General features: G+C 41.3%; 3 protein-coding genes across 3 annotated transcripts in view; all 3 read right to left on the bottom strand.

Annotated features, from left to right (window-relative positions):
- LOC108358443 (uncharacterized) overlaps positions 1-15,900 on the bottom strand; it is a 216,119-nt gene that overhangs the window by 123,946 nt on the left and 76,273 nt on the right. The window lies entirely within an intron of this gene.
- LOC108358442 (uncharacterized) lies at positions 159-965 on the bottom strand. The gene has a single exon (XM_017609772.1). The coding sequence runs from the start codon at positions 963-965 to the stop codon at positions 159-161; it is 807 nt and encodes a 268-aa protein (XP_017465261.1).
- Positions 1,171-4,328, bottom strand: LOC108358441 (uncharacterized). Its single transcript, XM_017609771.1, has 3 exons — positions 2,663-4,328; positions 2,366-2,559; positions 1,171-2,265 (listed from the first exon to the last, which is right to left on the bottom strand). Exons 1-3 carry the CDS (start codon positions 4,326-4,328, stop codon positions 1,171-1,173), a joined length of 2,955 nt encoding a protein of 984 aa, XP_017465260.1.

The raw sequence follows: 15,900 nt of genomic DNA, 5'->3' as shown, positions 1-15,900 counted from the left end.
GTTTGACAGCTTACAACTCAGTGCTACCAAACTAGCAAGAACTTACAAACTCCGATAAGTACTGCCTAACTAGCAGGTCCTGACAATAGGGTTACCAGTTAGGCGCGAACATACCGGCCGCCTTGAACGACCGTTAAAATTTTAAATTGAGTGGAAATTCAGGTAGTAAATATATCAGTTTTTGTCGGCAGCAGCGTTAGTTTCGAAATGGGTCTCAAGAGTTCACCTTCTGCGGTCTTTAAGCTGACAACACGCACGCGATCGTCGGTGCCGGGGTGGCTATCAAGTACACGTCCAAGTTTCCATTTGGTAGGTGGGGCGTTGTTATCGTGTATGACAACCACATCGTCCTTCTGCAGATTTGGCGTTGAGCGGAACCATTTTGTTCTTTGCTGAAGGTTTACAAGATACTCGTCACGCCAGCGCTTCCAGAAGTGTTGTCTTATTGACGTGATGAGCTGCCATCGTTGGAAAAGAGAACCCTTGAACATTTCCACATCGGGATCGCGGAGCGTCTTCAATGGTTCGCCAACTAAAAAATGGCCGGGAGTCAAGACTTCCAAATCGTTAATGTTTGTGGATATCCAGCAGATAGGACGAGAGTTCACACAAGCCTCGACCTCGGTTAGCACGGTTGAAAATTCTTCATACGCCAGGAGTGTTGAATTCAGCGCACGCTTTAAGTGATACTTGACGCGCTTTATGCCCACTTCCCAATAACCGCCCATGTGAGGGGCGCTGGGTGGATTAAAATGCCAAGTGGTATGCGTATCGGTGAAGTACGACGACAACTTATCGTCACTGATGCAGCGTTCGTATGCGATGCGTAACTCCCTTTCAGCGCCAACGAAATTCGTTCCGTTGTCAGAGTAGATATGCTGACAGTAGCCCCTTCGGTTGGTGAAACGTTTGAACGCAGCGATAAACGCAACTGAAGAAAGGTCACCTGCTAGTTCCAGGTGCATTGCGCCTGTACTCATACATATAAACGAACAAATGTATGCCTTCGTTGACTTAGCACCCCTTCCGTGGGAGAATTTCAAAGCGTAAGGCCCAGCAAAATCTACAGCACTGTGGAGAAAGCTCCGTGCACAAGTTACACGGCTGAGCGGAAGTTGGGACATGAGCTGTTGCAGCGGCTTGTGATTGAGACGTTTGCAGCGAGCACATTTACGATATATGGCTCGAACGAGGCTTCGAATACCGGGGACCCAGAATCGACGTTGAAGCGTAGCCTGCATTATTTGAAGCCCAGCATGTAGCGTTGTGATATGCATCTTCGGCAGCGATTATCTTTGCCAACGAAGACCCCTTTTGCAGTATTATTGGATGCTTAGCATCGTTGGAAAGTGTAGAATTTTCGATGCGACCTCCTACACGTAGGACGCCCTTAGCGTCCAGAAACGGCTGTAAACGTATAAGACTGCTCCGAACGGGTACCGGCTTCCTTGAACTGCAATTAAAAACTTCTTGCTCGAAGGCGTTAGATTGAACATACTTTACCAAAACTAATTCGGCTTCTTGAATTTCTGCGCAGATTAACGGACCCAGTCTTCGTTTCTCTGCGTTAGAGCGAGAGGCGGCAATTCGTAAGTTTTTTACGAAGCGGATTACGTAAGCGGTTACTCGCTTGAGTATGTTGAACGAGTGGTATCTGGTCAAAAGATCCCATTCGCCAGCGGTCTGCGTTAGATGCGACATCTTGTTTGACTTCAGTTCGAGGTTGGTGTTGAGCTGTGTTGAGGGATTAAGCCAAGGTTCGCTGTGAGCTCGCAGCCAATGCGGCCCATGCCACCATAGAGGATGCGCGAGCAGCTGAGAAGGCGTGATGCCCCTCGAAGCGCAATCAGCAGGATTATGTTCCGACGCGACGTGTCTCCAGTGATTTGCCGGCAACACTTCCTGTACGTCCGCAACGCGATTTGCAACGAAGACGGACCAGCGACTTGGAGTACCTTGTAACCACGCTAACGTAACTGTGGAGTCTGTCCACGCGTACAGCTTACCGAGCTTACAGGCGAGGCTAGATCGAACTTGCCGTACCAGCCTTGCGCCTAGATGAGCAGCGCATAGTTCTAAGCGCGGCAACGAAATGACCTTCACAGGCGCTACCTTGGTTTTGGCGGCAACTAATACCACCTCTATCTCACCGTTTGCGTTTTGCGTCCGGCAATAAAGCGCAGCCGCATAAGCAGCTTCCGAAGCGTCCGTAAAGATATGGAATTCCGCGTCGACCACTGAGCCCGTGCCCAGCCAACGCTTCAGCTTAAGCGATGCAAGTTTAGGTAACTCACGTCGATGCGCCAACCAATCTTCTGCTACATTCAGTGACTAACTCGTCCCAATCTACATTTGAACGCCATACCCTTTGTAACCAAATTTTAGCGCGAATTGTACAGGGCGCGGCTAATCCAAGCGGATCGAATATCTTGCTTGAGTCGGATAGAAACACGCGTTTTGTGATCTTGTCAGGCAATTCTTGTAGATTGACAGCAATAGAAAGTAAATCTTTATCGGTGTGCCAAACGGAACCCAGAGTTCGGATTTCATTTCCTTCAGCTAAAAGATGCGAAACTTGCTTGGAAACGTGCGGTATTCGTTCTCGTAACGGCCGACAGTTCGTGGCCCATTTTCGCAGTTCAAAACCACTCTTAGAAAATACGAAGGCGACATCTTTCTGCAGCGTGATTAAGTCGTGCAGGGAGTCCTGACCCCGTTAACAAATCGTCCATGTAGAAATCCCTTGTAATGACATCAGAGATCCCTTTATATGCATCGCCTGCATCCAGCGCAGCGCGATGTAACGATTTCACAGCAAGATGCGATGTCGAAGCCACTCCATAAGTTACTCTCAGAAGACGATAATCGCGAATGGGTTGTGATGAGTTCTCACGCCAAACTATACGTTGATAGTCAGCATCTTGTTCTGCTACGTAAACCTGGCGGTACATCTTCTCGATGTCCGCGATCAGCCCATAGCGATGCGTGCGGAAACGAACTAGTATGGAGAATAGGTCTAGTTGTAGCTGCGGCCCTACCATCAGAGCATCGTTGAGCGAGTTTCCGGATGACGTCTTCATGGACGCGTTGAATACTACTCTGAGCTTGGTCGTGGCACTTGAATGTTTTACCACGGCGTGGTGCGGCATGTAGTACGTGTCGCCTGTAACGGCACCAGCTTGCTCCATATGGCCTAAGTCAAGAAGTTCTTCCATGAACTTACAATATTCTCGATAGAGTTGTTCGTCAGCAGCAAACCTCTTCTCCATTCGGAGTAATGCTCGGACTGCAATGCTTCTAGATTCACCTATCGGTACGGATTTCTTCAACGGTAAGCGCACGACGTATCTACCATCGTTAGCTCGCTTGGTAGTGTCTTCGAAAAGTTGTTCACAGGTGAGTTCTTCCGGAGTGTAATGCTTTCTCGGGCGTAACTCTTCGAGTTCCCAGAACTTGTTGACCAGCTCGGATAGTTGCATGTCACAGTGTAAGGTGGTTATGGATGTGGGCTGCCTTAGTAAATTGGCCGCGTTCCCGAGCAATACCCAACCGAACACAGTGTTTTGCGCCATTGGAGTGCCATGTTGGCCCTTTCTTAACCCATTTAGTAGGATTTTGTCCATTTCGTCCATGCCTATAAGGATATCAACTGGACCAGGTTTGGCGAGACTTGGGTCAGCCAGCGATAAATCCAGAATGTGTGGCCACGGTGGTGTCGGTACAGCGGTGGATGGAAGATCATTAGTAATTTTGGGTAACACGAATGTACTCACTTGGAAGTTTGCGTCTAATGATCGCGGTGATATGCGTAGGGTTACTTCTCCCTTTGTACGGCCACCTTGGGTAGCCCCTATACCTGTGACGTAAGCGGATGAAGATCGTCTGGGAAGTCGAAGTCGTTGAGCGCAGGCCTCAGTTATGAATGAGGCGTGCGAGCCGTTATCGAGGAGGGCACGAGCTGGTTGCCAACGACCAGCGTCATCTTGTACTAAGACTGCGGCGGTTGCCAACAAAGTGACACGATCAGCATCAGCGTAATGTGACGTGACACTAACGTGCTGGCTTGTTGCGTTCGTAACGGTTGATTCCTCTTGGTTGTTGAAACTTGCGTGCAACAGCGTGTGATGGCGTTGCCGACACATGCGGCACAATGATGAACTGCGACATTTCGCAAGAATGTGCCCTTTGCTAAGGCAGTTTACTATTTGCGTCGAGTCGGCTAAACTTTGAGCAAACGTATATTTTGTGGTCGCCACTGCAATAAGCGCAAGCAGACGCCTTGCCGACGTCGCATGCTTCTCCTTGGCTACATGTTGTGTGTAGAACATTCTTCGCAACTACCTTCGTGTTGGCAGGCGCAAGCGGTAGCATCTCCAAAGAGCGTGCACGAGTTTCTAGAAATTCACGAAGAGCGTTAAACGACGGTAACTCGTCAGCCACAAGCGACAATTCCCATTGTTTGCGGGTTTCGTATGCTAATTTGGATACAGTTAGGTGGATGAGCCAGTCATCCCAGAACTCGGTTGGTCGACCAAGCGCGCGTAGCGCACCGATGTGCTGCAATGTAGCATTAAGTACGTGCTTGATTGCCTTAGCGGAGTCTTTGCTCGCCTTTTCTATAGATGACAGAGCCCGTATGTGACTGTCCACCATGACTCGTATGACCTTGTACCTTGAGGTCAACAAGTCCCATGCCTCACGATAATTACTGTCACACACTGACAAACTACTCACCAAATTAAGTGCTTCACCTTTCAAGCAGTTACGCAGATACTGCAGTTTTTGCCCATCCGACAGGGTTGCGTTCGCGTTAACCAGCGAACAAAATGAGTCGTGGAAGGATAACCATTCCGTGGGATCACCACAAAACGAGGGAACTGCATCTTTGGCAGCGACGTGGATGCATGCGCAACCGGAACAGGATTATGCGGTGGTGGTTGTATGTGCGATGACATAAGCCGTTTAAAGTTGGCCTTAGCAGTTATGTACCACTCCTCGCATTGTATGCGCGATTGTTCCTCCATAGGAGCGTTCTCGTCGCCACATGACAGCTCCACTTCTTGTTGAGCTTCGCAAAAACGAACCCACTGCTCTTCCAATAATTGTAGATGCGTGGAAAGCACTTCGACGTCCACCGAAAGCACATCTGCTTTACTCGACTGCAAATGTCGCTTAATGGAGTTTAAAGCGGAATCGCGGATTTTGAGCGAAGACATTTGCGTGTAAGGGCAACGCGAATGTAGATAATTATAAATTTACAGAAATAGCATAAGTCGCGCGGTTTGCAATTATAATAACACGACTTCGATATCCGGCGCGAAGGACCAGAATGTTAGCGATTAAAAGCGGTCGAAACTCGATTAACATTTAGCGGATTAACCCAGATGAAAATATACACGTTTTATGTTGATAAAAGCGATTTAATAATGTAAAACGGAAGCATGGTTTGACAGCTTACAACTCAGTGCTACCAAACTAGCAAGAACTTACAAACTCCGATAAGTACTGCCTAACTAGCAGGTCCTTACAATAGGGTTACCAGTTAGGCGCGAACACTTATATTTTTGTATCATGTACCCATGGTACAATAATTACAGGTATTTTCTTCCCAGAGAGTGCATATTCCGATCTGCCTTATTTGAAAAACAACATTGTTGCCCACACTAAAAGGTTTCCTGCTAGGGAAAAGGGGTATTTCTATACCCCATATACCATGTATGTATGTGCACGTATTTTTTTAAACAAACCTTCATGCAGAGGACTTATTTAATTTGCAAAAGCCGAAAAATAGCTTAGTAAATAAATTCAAAATTTTTATGGCTCACTTCATTTCAAACGTTTTTTCTTTTGTTTTGAAAAATTATTATGTTATAAAAAGTAAAAGAATCAACATTGAATTGCGTCAAAATGAAAATAAGGCAGCACGAATTTCGATGTGAAGCAAAACTCTCTGGGAAGACAATACCTGTAATAAGTGTACCATGTCATGTACCTTACTATATTTTTATCATGACTACAACTACTTAGTTCATAGTTTTTCTCTTTTTACTTGTAAAATAAACATTTCTAAAATAAATGTATTTTCTGACTTTTTTTCGGTTTTTGCCTTTTTTGTGACTTCTAGTGCCTTTTCCTGCCTATTTCGCTATTTTGTTTCGCCTTTTCTAGCCTATTTCGTTGTTTTATTCTGCCTTTTTTATAGGTTTTTAGGTCCTAAAAATCCGTTCCATGGTCAGTTTTTATCGGTTTTGGTATGAGGGATTTTTATTCGATACTTGTTTCCAAAGTATCGAGTATCGATCGATACTTGAAAGTATCGAAAATTTACATCACTAATAGTGACTACCACAAATAAATTGAAGCGTATGCTGAAGAAAGTCAGCATAAGGAGAAATATACGTATAGGTATAGGCTTTATTAAGTGAACGCCCAAATAGCTCCTGAGGCCAAAAAAAAATCGGATTGAGCCACTGCTCATGAAATATCAAATGCAGTGTGCCATTGAAGCAACTTACTCTCAAAAAGTGTACAATGTCGCAAATTTGCNTCTTCCGTGGGAGAATTTCAAAGCGTAAGGCCCAGCAAAATCTACAGCACTGTGGAGAAAGCTCCGTGCACAAGTTACACGGCTGAGCGGAAGTTGGGACATGAGCTGTTGCANGTGACTACCACAAATAAATTGAAGCGTATGCTGAAGAAAGTCAGCATAAGGAGAAATATACGTATAGGTATAGGCTTTATTAAGTGAACGCCCAAATAGCTCCTGAGGCCAAAAAAAAATCGGATTGAGCCACTGCTCATGAAATATCAAATGCAGTGTGCCATTGAAGCAACTTACTCTCAAAAAGTGTACAATGTCGCAAATTTGCCAAAACTCATGAAAAATACAACATTAACACGCGCCAATTTGTGTAAAAGCTGTCGACGCTAGTTTGAACAAAAAAAATCATAAAGTTAATGGTGGTTGCATGCTGTCATTCGAACACTTTTTCGGATGTAACGCTACCATTCATTCATTCACGCTGCCATTAGAACATATTCTCGATAAAAAGTTGCCATATGAACTTATCTGCAATTTGCATTTTGAGCGATTTTTTTCGATTTTTCGAAAAGTCCCTAAATTAAATCATTCATAAATATCTGTTTAACGCATTTATAAATATCGTTACAACCTTTGTTCTCTGATTTCTTTAAATAATTCTGAATTTCCGCATTAATGTCTTCAAAACCGGTTTTTGCAGATTCATATGTTGTACCTTTGAATTCATCAAAAGTGTATACATAGAGTAAATAAGTTAAACAGTGGTAGTTTAAGATTTTATTTTAGTTGAAAATACCATGGTAAAAAAAGAAGGTAGTTTCAATAAACAACTTTTTGACGGATCCCTGCAAACCAAAGTTCCCGAAATCTTAAGGAAATCGTTAGGAGTANTTTCGGCAGCGATTATCTTTGCCAACGAAGACCCCTTTTGCAGTATTATTGGATGCTTAGCATCGTTGGAAAGTGTAGAATTTTCGATGCGACCTCCTACACGTAGGACGCCCTTAGCGTCCAGAAACGGCTGTAAACGTATAAGACTGCTCCGAACGGGTACCGGCTTCCTTGAACTGCAATTAAAAACTTCTTGCTCGAAGGCGTTAGATTGANCAACGATTATTTTACGAATTTTCAAAGAAAATTATATGAAGTGGTTGACACGAACTCGTAAAGAAATTTCTGTAGGAAAAATAAAAAAAAATTCTGGAAAAATTCTGAAAGATATTCTTCACATAGCACCATTATTTTCGTTGCTTCACAGATTTTCTTCCGAAATTTCGTAAAAGAAGGGAAGTGTGCGTAATTTATTTCATTTTGGAAAATTCGGCAAATAATCGAATTAAATCTTAACGAATTCTTTAAAATTTCTTTACAATGCAGAATTCTCTGAAAAAATGGTTTGCAGGGATACTGAGATTTTTGAAGCTTCATAATGTGTTCATGTTGCTAGCAACATTACCATATTGTTAATATTTAAAAATATATTAGGGAATTTCAAGATGGGAATTTCTTTCACAGTAAATGGGTGTAAATATTTTAGTTTTCTAAGACGAAACCAAACAAGTCTAGTACATGCTATATTGAAAATATGTACATATAAAGAATGCAATTTCACTTCGAAGTACAATGGATAATGGCATATGTACTTACGTTTATGGTATTTCTCACCCCTACCCCAAAACTCAAAATTAATCTATATGTATGCATGTATGTTTCGTTAACATTATTAAATGTTTTTATTAAGGTAATAAATTCAACAAACCCATCAAGATGTCATTTTTCTCATCTTCTTATTTTCATATTTAGTTTTGTTCTCTTTTAACTTTAGATTTAAATATCGTATTATAAAAAANCGAACTTGCCGTACCAGCCTTGCGCCTAGATGAGCAGCGCATAGTTCTAAGCGCGGCAACGAAATGACCTTCACAGGCGCTACCTTGGTTTTGGCGGCAACTAATACCACCTCTATCTCACCGTTTGCGTTTTGCGTCCGGCAATAAAGCGCAGCCGCATAAGCAGCTTCCGAAGCGTCCGTAAAGATATGGAATTCCGCGTCGACCACTGNATAAAAAATGTCCTTCCCAAAAAAAAACGGTTTACAATTCTCGATAGTAATATTTGAATTGTACAATACATTTTTTTTTTTTAATTTTGACTTTTTTAATTTTTCATCATTAATTTCTATAAATTTCGAGTTGAAATGCTCCAAAAGATTCAAAAACTCAGCACTTGGTTTATAAAGACCTCCTTCAGATATGTAATTAACTAAAGTAAATTATTGTCTTTCCCTTCACTCGTCCTGAAACCGAATTCCGCTAAGGTAACCTGCAAAATTCTCCAGCCAATCAAACTCGATATCGTCAAGTAGTATTTTTGCAGCTTCCAAATGCGCAACTCATTTTTCTTTTTATTATTTTTAAAAAGTTATTTTGTTTTATCCTTTGTCGATCAAATTCTTTTCAGAAAAATATTTTATTATAATTTTCAATCTGGTAGCTTGATTTCGATGAAAATGTCATAATCTCAGCAAAAGTCAAACGGCTAACATGGCTGCTAATATCATTAAGTGAAACTACCTTCTTTCTTATACCATGGAAAATACACATATATAGTACATATCGAGCCTTAACCGTCAAAAAGATGGCGACATTTTTTTAAATTTTAATTTTGATGCAGAAAGGCATCTAGACGCGCTAGGAACATTTCTGCATCAAATAGCAAATGGTGAAAAAAATGTAGTTAACATCTTTTTGGCGGTTAGGGGCGATATGTGAAAGTTACTATTGTGATTGACGGAAAATCTAACTCACGCATGATTACGGAAGTTACGTGAGTTTTCTCTCAAAACCGCTCACTCTCACGCGTGAAAAAGCGTGACATAACGTGTCACGTAGAAAAGCACGTGTTTTGCCCATCTCTACTAATAGCTTCAAATACATATTCACCATCGAACCGGCTCAGTGTTGCCGCCGGGGAGTGAAGAGGAAAAAGTTCTTCAAATTTATTTCGTTTTGCGAATAACCGTGGTAAGAAACACCAGATCATTAGAGAATTTCAAGAACTTCTTCACGATCTAACACTATGCCTTCTGACGACCATCTGGAAATAATGAACGTGAATTTTGGGCGGGTCGAAATTCGCCGGGTCTGCTTGTTTTTGATATGCAAATGCAAGAATTTAAATTGCATACCATTTTTGCGTTTTTGGTTTCACGAATTGACCCATAGACAAACAATTTCCAATTCAGGTGTCTTTTCATAACGATGATACTTATGTACCTTTTTTACAATAAAAACAAGAAAATAGGTCTTGTCTCAATCAAATTGTGCAAAAATTATCCGATTGTGCCTATAATAAAAAAGCTTAAATAAAAAAAGGTCTTTAGGGTAAGATTCGATTAAAACACATATATTAATATTATTAGAAACTAGCAGAGCACCCGACGTTGTTCGGGGTAAACAAATCAAAATATAAAACAGTAGTACAAATATTCAATGCAGCATAAATTAAAGGAGATAAACTATACATTCCGTTTATCTGCCTATTCGCTTAGCTGTTTAGAATAGCGCCACTTTTGCCGGTAGAATGCTTATTTTGGAAGGAGATTTATTCATTGTGAATGAACATTTTTCGTTTAACAGCATCGCGGGATCAAAAAAGAACGATTTCATCTTTCCGTTCCGAAATGGTCTAAAGATTATAAGACAAATATCCGAGTGATATACATAATTGATGAATACATATGTATCCCCCTTTTAAAAACTCATTTATATATAGTTTACTCTAAACAACTCCCATATATATGTATGTCTGCATACCAAATTTCAAGTTCATGTGAATTATGGTTCCCAATTTATGGCTGATTAAAAATTCCACGCCTATGCTCCACGTTCCCTTTCACAAACTCATCTATACAAACTTTACTATAAACGCCTACCATGGATATGTATTCATACCAAAGTACATCATATTTCACGCCTGTGGAATGTGCCACGCCCCTTTCAAAAACTCATTTATATATACCTTACTATAAGCACCTACCGTAGATACGTCTGCATGCTAAATTTCAATTTCATGTGACATATGGCTCCGAAGTTATTTTTTTTTTTTTGGATTGGCGCTTACACATATGTTAGTGTTTGGCCGAGCTTCTCCTCCGATTTTTGGCGTGCGCCTTGATGTTGATTGACGCCGACTCCGAACGGCGATTGTATTTTTATGAGAAGCTGTTTTTCATGGCAGAAATACACTCGGAGGTTTGCCTTTGCCTGCCGAGGGACGACCGCTGTTAAGAAAAAACCTTTTTGCTATATTTTTTTTTGCGATGTTGCTTTGACCAGGGCTTGAATCCAGGTGCTGTGGAGTGGAAGCGCGCACTGCTTACCACTACACCACAGCGGCCGAAGTTATAGCTGCTAAAAATTTCCACCACTATGGGTTGTGCCACGCCCCCTTTTATAAAATCGTTTATATATACCTTACTATACGCCCCTGCTAAAGATATGTCTGCACTCCAAATTTTAAGTTGATGTGACTTATGGTTCCGAAGTTATTGTTGGTCAAATACTCCACACCTATGGGATGTGCCGCGCCCCTTCTTATAAACTCATTTATATATACCTTACTATAAGCGCCTACCATAGATATGCCCGTATACCAAATTTCAAGTTCTTGGGACTTATATTTCCGAAGTTATAGCTGATAAAAAGGTCCACGCTTATGGGATGAGCCACGCCCCCTTTTGCAAACTCATTTATATATACCTTACTATAAGCGCCTACCATAGATATGCCCGTATACCAAATTTCAAGTTCTTGGGACTTATATTTCCGAAGTTATAGCTGATAAAACTTCGACGCCTATGGCATGTGCCACGCCCCCTTTTACAAAGCCATTTATATATTCCTTACTATAAGCATCTACCATAGATATGTCTGTATACCAAATTTTAATTTCATGTGACTTAAGGTTTTGAATTTATAGCTGATAAAATTTCCATGAATATGGGATGTGCCACGCCCCTTTTTATAAGCTCATATATATATAGCCTACTATAAGCACCTACCATAGATATGTCTGTATACCAAANAACTTTTTATAAGCTCATGTATATATAGCCTACTATAAGCACCTACCATAGATATGTCTGTATACCAAATTTTAATTTCATGTGACTTATGGGTTTGAAGTTATAGCTGATAAAACTTCGACGCCTATGGCATGTGCCACGCCCCCTTTTACAAAGCCATTTATATATACCTTACTATAAGCATCTACCATAGATATGTCTGCGCACCAAATTTCAATTTCATGTGACTTATGGTTTTGAAGTTATAGCTGATAAAATTTCCACCACTATGGGTTGTGCCACGCCCCCTTTTATAAAATCATTTATATATACCTTACTATACGCCCCTGCTGTAGATATGTTTGCACTCCAAATTTCAAGTTGATGTGACTTATGGTTCCGAAGTTATAGTTGGTAAAACACTCCACGCCTATGCGATGTGTCGCGCCCCTTTTTATAAATTCATTTATTTATACCTTACTATAAGCAGCTACCATTGATATGTCTGCAAGCCAAATTTCAAGTACGTGGGACTTATGGTTCCGAAGTTATGGCTGATAAAAAAATCCACGCCTATGGGATGTGCCACGCCCCTTTTTGCAAACTCGTTTATATATACCCTCCTATAAGCACCTACCATTGATATGTCTGCATACCTAATTTCAAGTTCGTGTGACTTATGGTTTCGAAGTTATAGCTGATGAAAAATTTCACGCCTATGGGATGTGCCACGCCCCTTTTTACAAACTCGTTTATATATACCCTCGTATAAGCACCTACCATTGATATGTCTGCAAACCAAATTTCAAGTTCGTGGGACTTATGGTTCCGAAGTTATGGCTGATAAAAAATTCCACGCCTATGGGATGTGCCACTCCCCTTTTTGCAAACTCGTTTATATATACCCTCGTATAAGCACCCACCATTGATATGTCTGCAAACCAAATTTCAAGTTCGTGGGACTTATGGTTCCGAAGTTATGACTGATAAAAAATTCCACGCCTATGGGATGTGCCACTCCCCTTTTTGCAAACTCGTTTATATATACCCTCGTATAAGCACCCACCATTGATATGTCTGCAAACCAAATTTCAAGTTGGTGGGACTTATGGTTCCGAAGTTATAGCTGATACATAATTCCACGCCTATGGGATGTGCCACACCCCCTTTTACAAACTCGTTTATATATACCTGCCTATAAGCATCTACCATTGACATGTCTGCATACCAAGTTTCAAGTTCGTGAGACTTATGGTTCCAAAGTTATATCTAATAAAAAATTCCACGCTTATGGGATGTANTGACTTATGGTCTGGAAGTTATGGCTGATTTAAAATTTCACCCCTATGGGAGGTGCCACGCCCCCTTGTCGGATCCCAATTTTTTGGGCCCTATTATAGGCCCAGGTGTCATGGCAATACTCTGTCAAAATTTTGTTCGATTGTGTCCGTCCGTTTAGACTGCAACCTGGCACATACATACATACATACTTTCACAAATATATAGTAGATGGGGCATGCTATCGCCCATTTATGATTAGATATAATTACATCAGTAACCGTTTTATCAAACTTAACAAATTTTAATTCACACCGCAATTAGTTGCGCCAATTCGACAGCCCAACAATTTTCCCCGCGCCGCCCACGAGCGGCGGATGTTTCTTTTATGAGAATTATGGACAGTCGAAGGTCTGCCATTGCCTGTTGTTGGACGATTGCTATTAGAATATACTATACTTTTTCTATTAATTTTGTGTGCTGTGGTGGACCATGCGTGGTGGTAGTACGTGCCGTTAACCACTAGGCGGGGGTTATTTCGAAACTTCTTCTTGATTGGTGCTGTAACCACCTAAGCGATTGTAGCCGAGTTCAAAAAATCACGTCAGTTTCTTTTCTGTGCCAACTGACGCCAATTGAAAGTGCCAAGTAAAGCCAAGTCATTCTTCACCTCCTCTTTCCATCATAGAGAAAGCCTTCCTCTTCTTTTGCCACCAGCATCGTGATCCGTGTTATAGCTTTTATCGCTGGAATGTTTGTGTCCATTCGTACTTGAATAAGCTTCTCCAACATCGGATTAAAGAACTCACACGAAAGCGAGTCGCCCTGTCTGAAACCTCGTTTGGTATCAAACAGCTCGGAGAGGTCCTTCCCAATTCTGATGCAGCTCGTGGTATTGCTCAATGTCATTTTACACAGCCGTATTTGTATCGCGGGGACACCAAATTCAGACATCGCGGCATAAAAGCAACTTTTGGAGCTGTCGAAAGCGGTTTTAAATCGACAAATACGCCCGATAAGACCTTATGACCTATGCTTTTGTTGTGTATTGGGCAGAGCACACTTAAATTCCAGTCGTCGGGTATGCGTTCATCTAATTATCAGAGTTGATGCATGCACTTTAACAAGCGCTTTCCGCCGTACTTGAATAGAGGCGTAATTGCAATTCGTACTCCGTAATAATAACACAGTGGGTCATCGCTTCCGTCGTCATCGACTGGGGGCTCGGGTTCGTCTTCTTCTCTATTTTCAGTGCTGTTAGCATTCAGTGAATAATTTAAGTATGTTCGGGACATCGGTCACTAGGCCGCCAAGGTTGTTCTCACGGGAGTACACCCTGGTCTTAAAACCTTCCTTAAGTCGTCTAACTTTCTGCATTTCAAGCTCTTCGCCGCACGCATTTCGGCCTCTCTTTTTATTACGAAAAATACTCCTCGCTGCCCTCTTCAGCTCTCAATATTGGTACCACATAGCTCGCGTTGCTCCCAATGGAAGCGTGGGACTGTAGGCGGCATCTTTTTTCTCTGCAACTTCTTAACATTCCTCAAATGTACCATTTGTACTTTCGGAAGCAGGAAATGTGGTTCCATATTTCTGCTGGCATATTTCGACTTGTTAAAGAGTGTTCTCAGAAAGTAGGTCTGAGTGCCGAGTTACCAAGATACGGCAGTATGTTGTGATTACAGCTTTTCAACCTTGAGCTTTCTTGTGTGGTTGGGCGCAAATTTGTTGCTGCTCAGAGGCGTGTGCGTATCTTGGTTGCAACAAAATAGTGGTCGGGGTCGATGTTTGGCCTTCGGAGCGTACGTATCAGGGATGGAAAAGTAGGTACAATTGTACCTTTTTCCGACTTTTCCGAACCAAAAGGTACATTCGGTACACTGAACTCAATTTAGGTACAATTAGACGATAGCCAAATAAATATCCATATTTAAGACTACGTTGTTCGCAAAAAATAAAATTAAGAAAATGTTTGTAAACTAGGAGAAATGGCAACTCATATATCATTGTGAAAATGTCATTTCTTAAATTCATTGCGAACAGTGAAAAACTGCTCACCTTTTGAGGGATTCCTAGCAAATTGGCTACATTGCATGTATGTCAATTTCAATTGGAAAAGGCGGAAATATCTGTATCTGAATGTACTCTGGCGGGAATTTATTCTTGCAACGTCTTGTAATTCAAATTTTAAGTAAAATTTTTGCTGAAGTTCGACTACCAACGAAGTACTAGATAAAGTTTTGTATCATAGGACTGGTTTACAAAATAGACCATAATAGATCCTAGATTGTGAGAGCGTTAAATTCCGAATTTACTTTTGTTTGGACCACCCCAATTTACATACATAATTCAAATGTATTGATATATTAAGCACTTTCTTGTTAATGCAAATCTATACTAATTATATAAAGAGAAGTCCCTTTTTTTGTAACAGGTAATCTCGCGAACGGCTGGTCCGATTTTCATGAAATTTTGTATACAAATAGTTTTCGGTAACCACCATGTTTTAGGCTAAAAAATTTTTTTCGGGTAGGTGGACCAGGGACCGGTCTATTCGAAAAAATCTTATTATAGTCCGATTTGCTTAAAATTTAGTACGTAAGTAGCTTTTTAGCACATATTAGCATTTATGACCCATTTTTTCCGGGAAGTGGTCCAGGGACCGATCAATTCGAAAAAATCGAATTTACGGTCCGATTTGCTTAAAATTCGATGCGCAGGTAGCTTTTTAGCATGTATTAGCATATGCGATCATTTTTTCCGAGAAGTGGACCAGGGACCGATCTATTCCAAAAAATCGCATTTATGGTCCGATTTGCTTAAAATTCGGTACGTAAGTAGTTTTTTAGCATATATTAGGATATATGGTCCATTTTTTCCGAGAAGTGCACCAGGGACTGATCTATTCGAAAAAATCGTATTTACGGTCCGATTTGCTTAAAATTCGGTACGTAGGTAGCTTTTTAGCATATATTAGCATATATGATCCATTTTGTCCGAGAAGTGGACCAGGGAC

Source organism: Rhagoletis zephyria, unplaced genomic scaffold, assembly GCF_001687245.7.
Source record: "Rhagoletis zephyria isolate East Lansing unplaced genomic scaffold, Rhagoletis_zephyria_1.1 Rzeph_scaffold_00256, whole genome shotgun sequence".
Lineage (NCBI taxonomy): Eukaryota > Metazoa > Arthropoda > Insecta > Diptera > Tephritidae > Rhagoletis > Rhagoletis zephyria.
The sequence above is the reverse complement of the archived record's forward strand: the minus strand, read 5'-3'. Positions and strand labels throughout refer to the sequence as shown.

Excerpts from the sequence above, each read along its gene's own strand:
- LOC108358441 (XM_017609771.1), bottom strand. The coding sequence starts at position 4,328 with ATGTTCTACACACAACATGTAGCCAAGGAGAAGCATGCGACGTCGGCA. Across the intron at positions 2,560-2,662 it reads TGCAGAAAGATGTCGCCTTC|CTGAAGGAAATGAAATCCGA; the intron begins GTATTTTCTAAG and ends CGCATCTTTTAG. Across the intron at positions 2,266-2,365 it reads CTAAAATTTGGTTACAAAGG|CTGAAGCGTTGGCTGGGCAC; the intron begins GTATGGCGTTCA and ends GCATCGCTTAAG.
- LOC108358442 (XM_017609772.1), bottom strand. The coding sequence starts at position 965 with ATGCACCTGGAACTAGCAGGTGACCTTTCTTCAGTTGCGTTTATCGCT.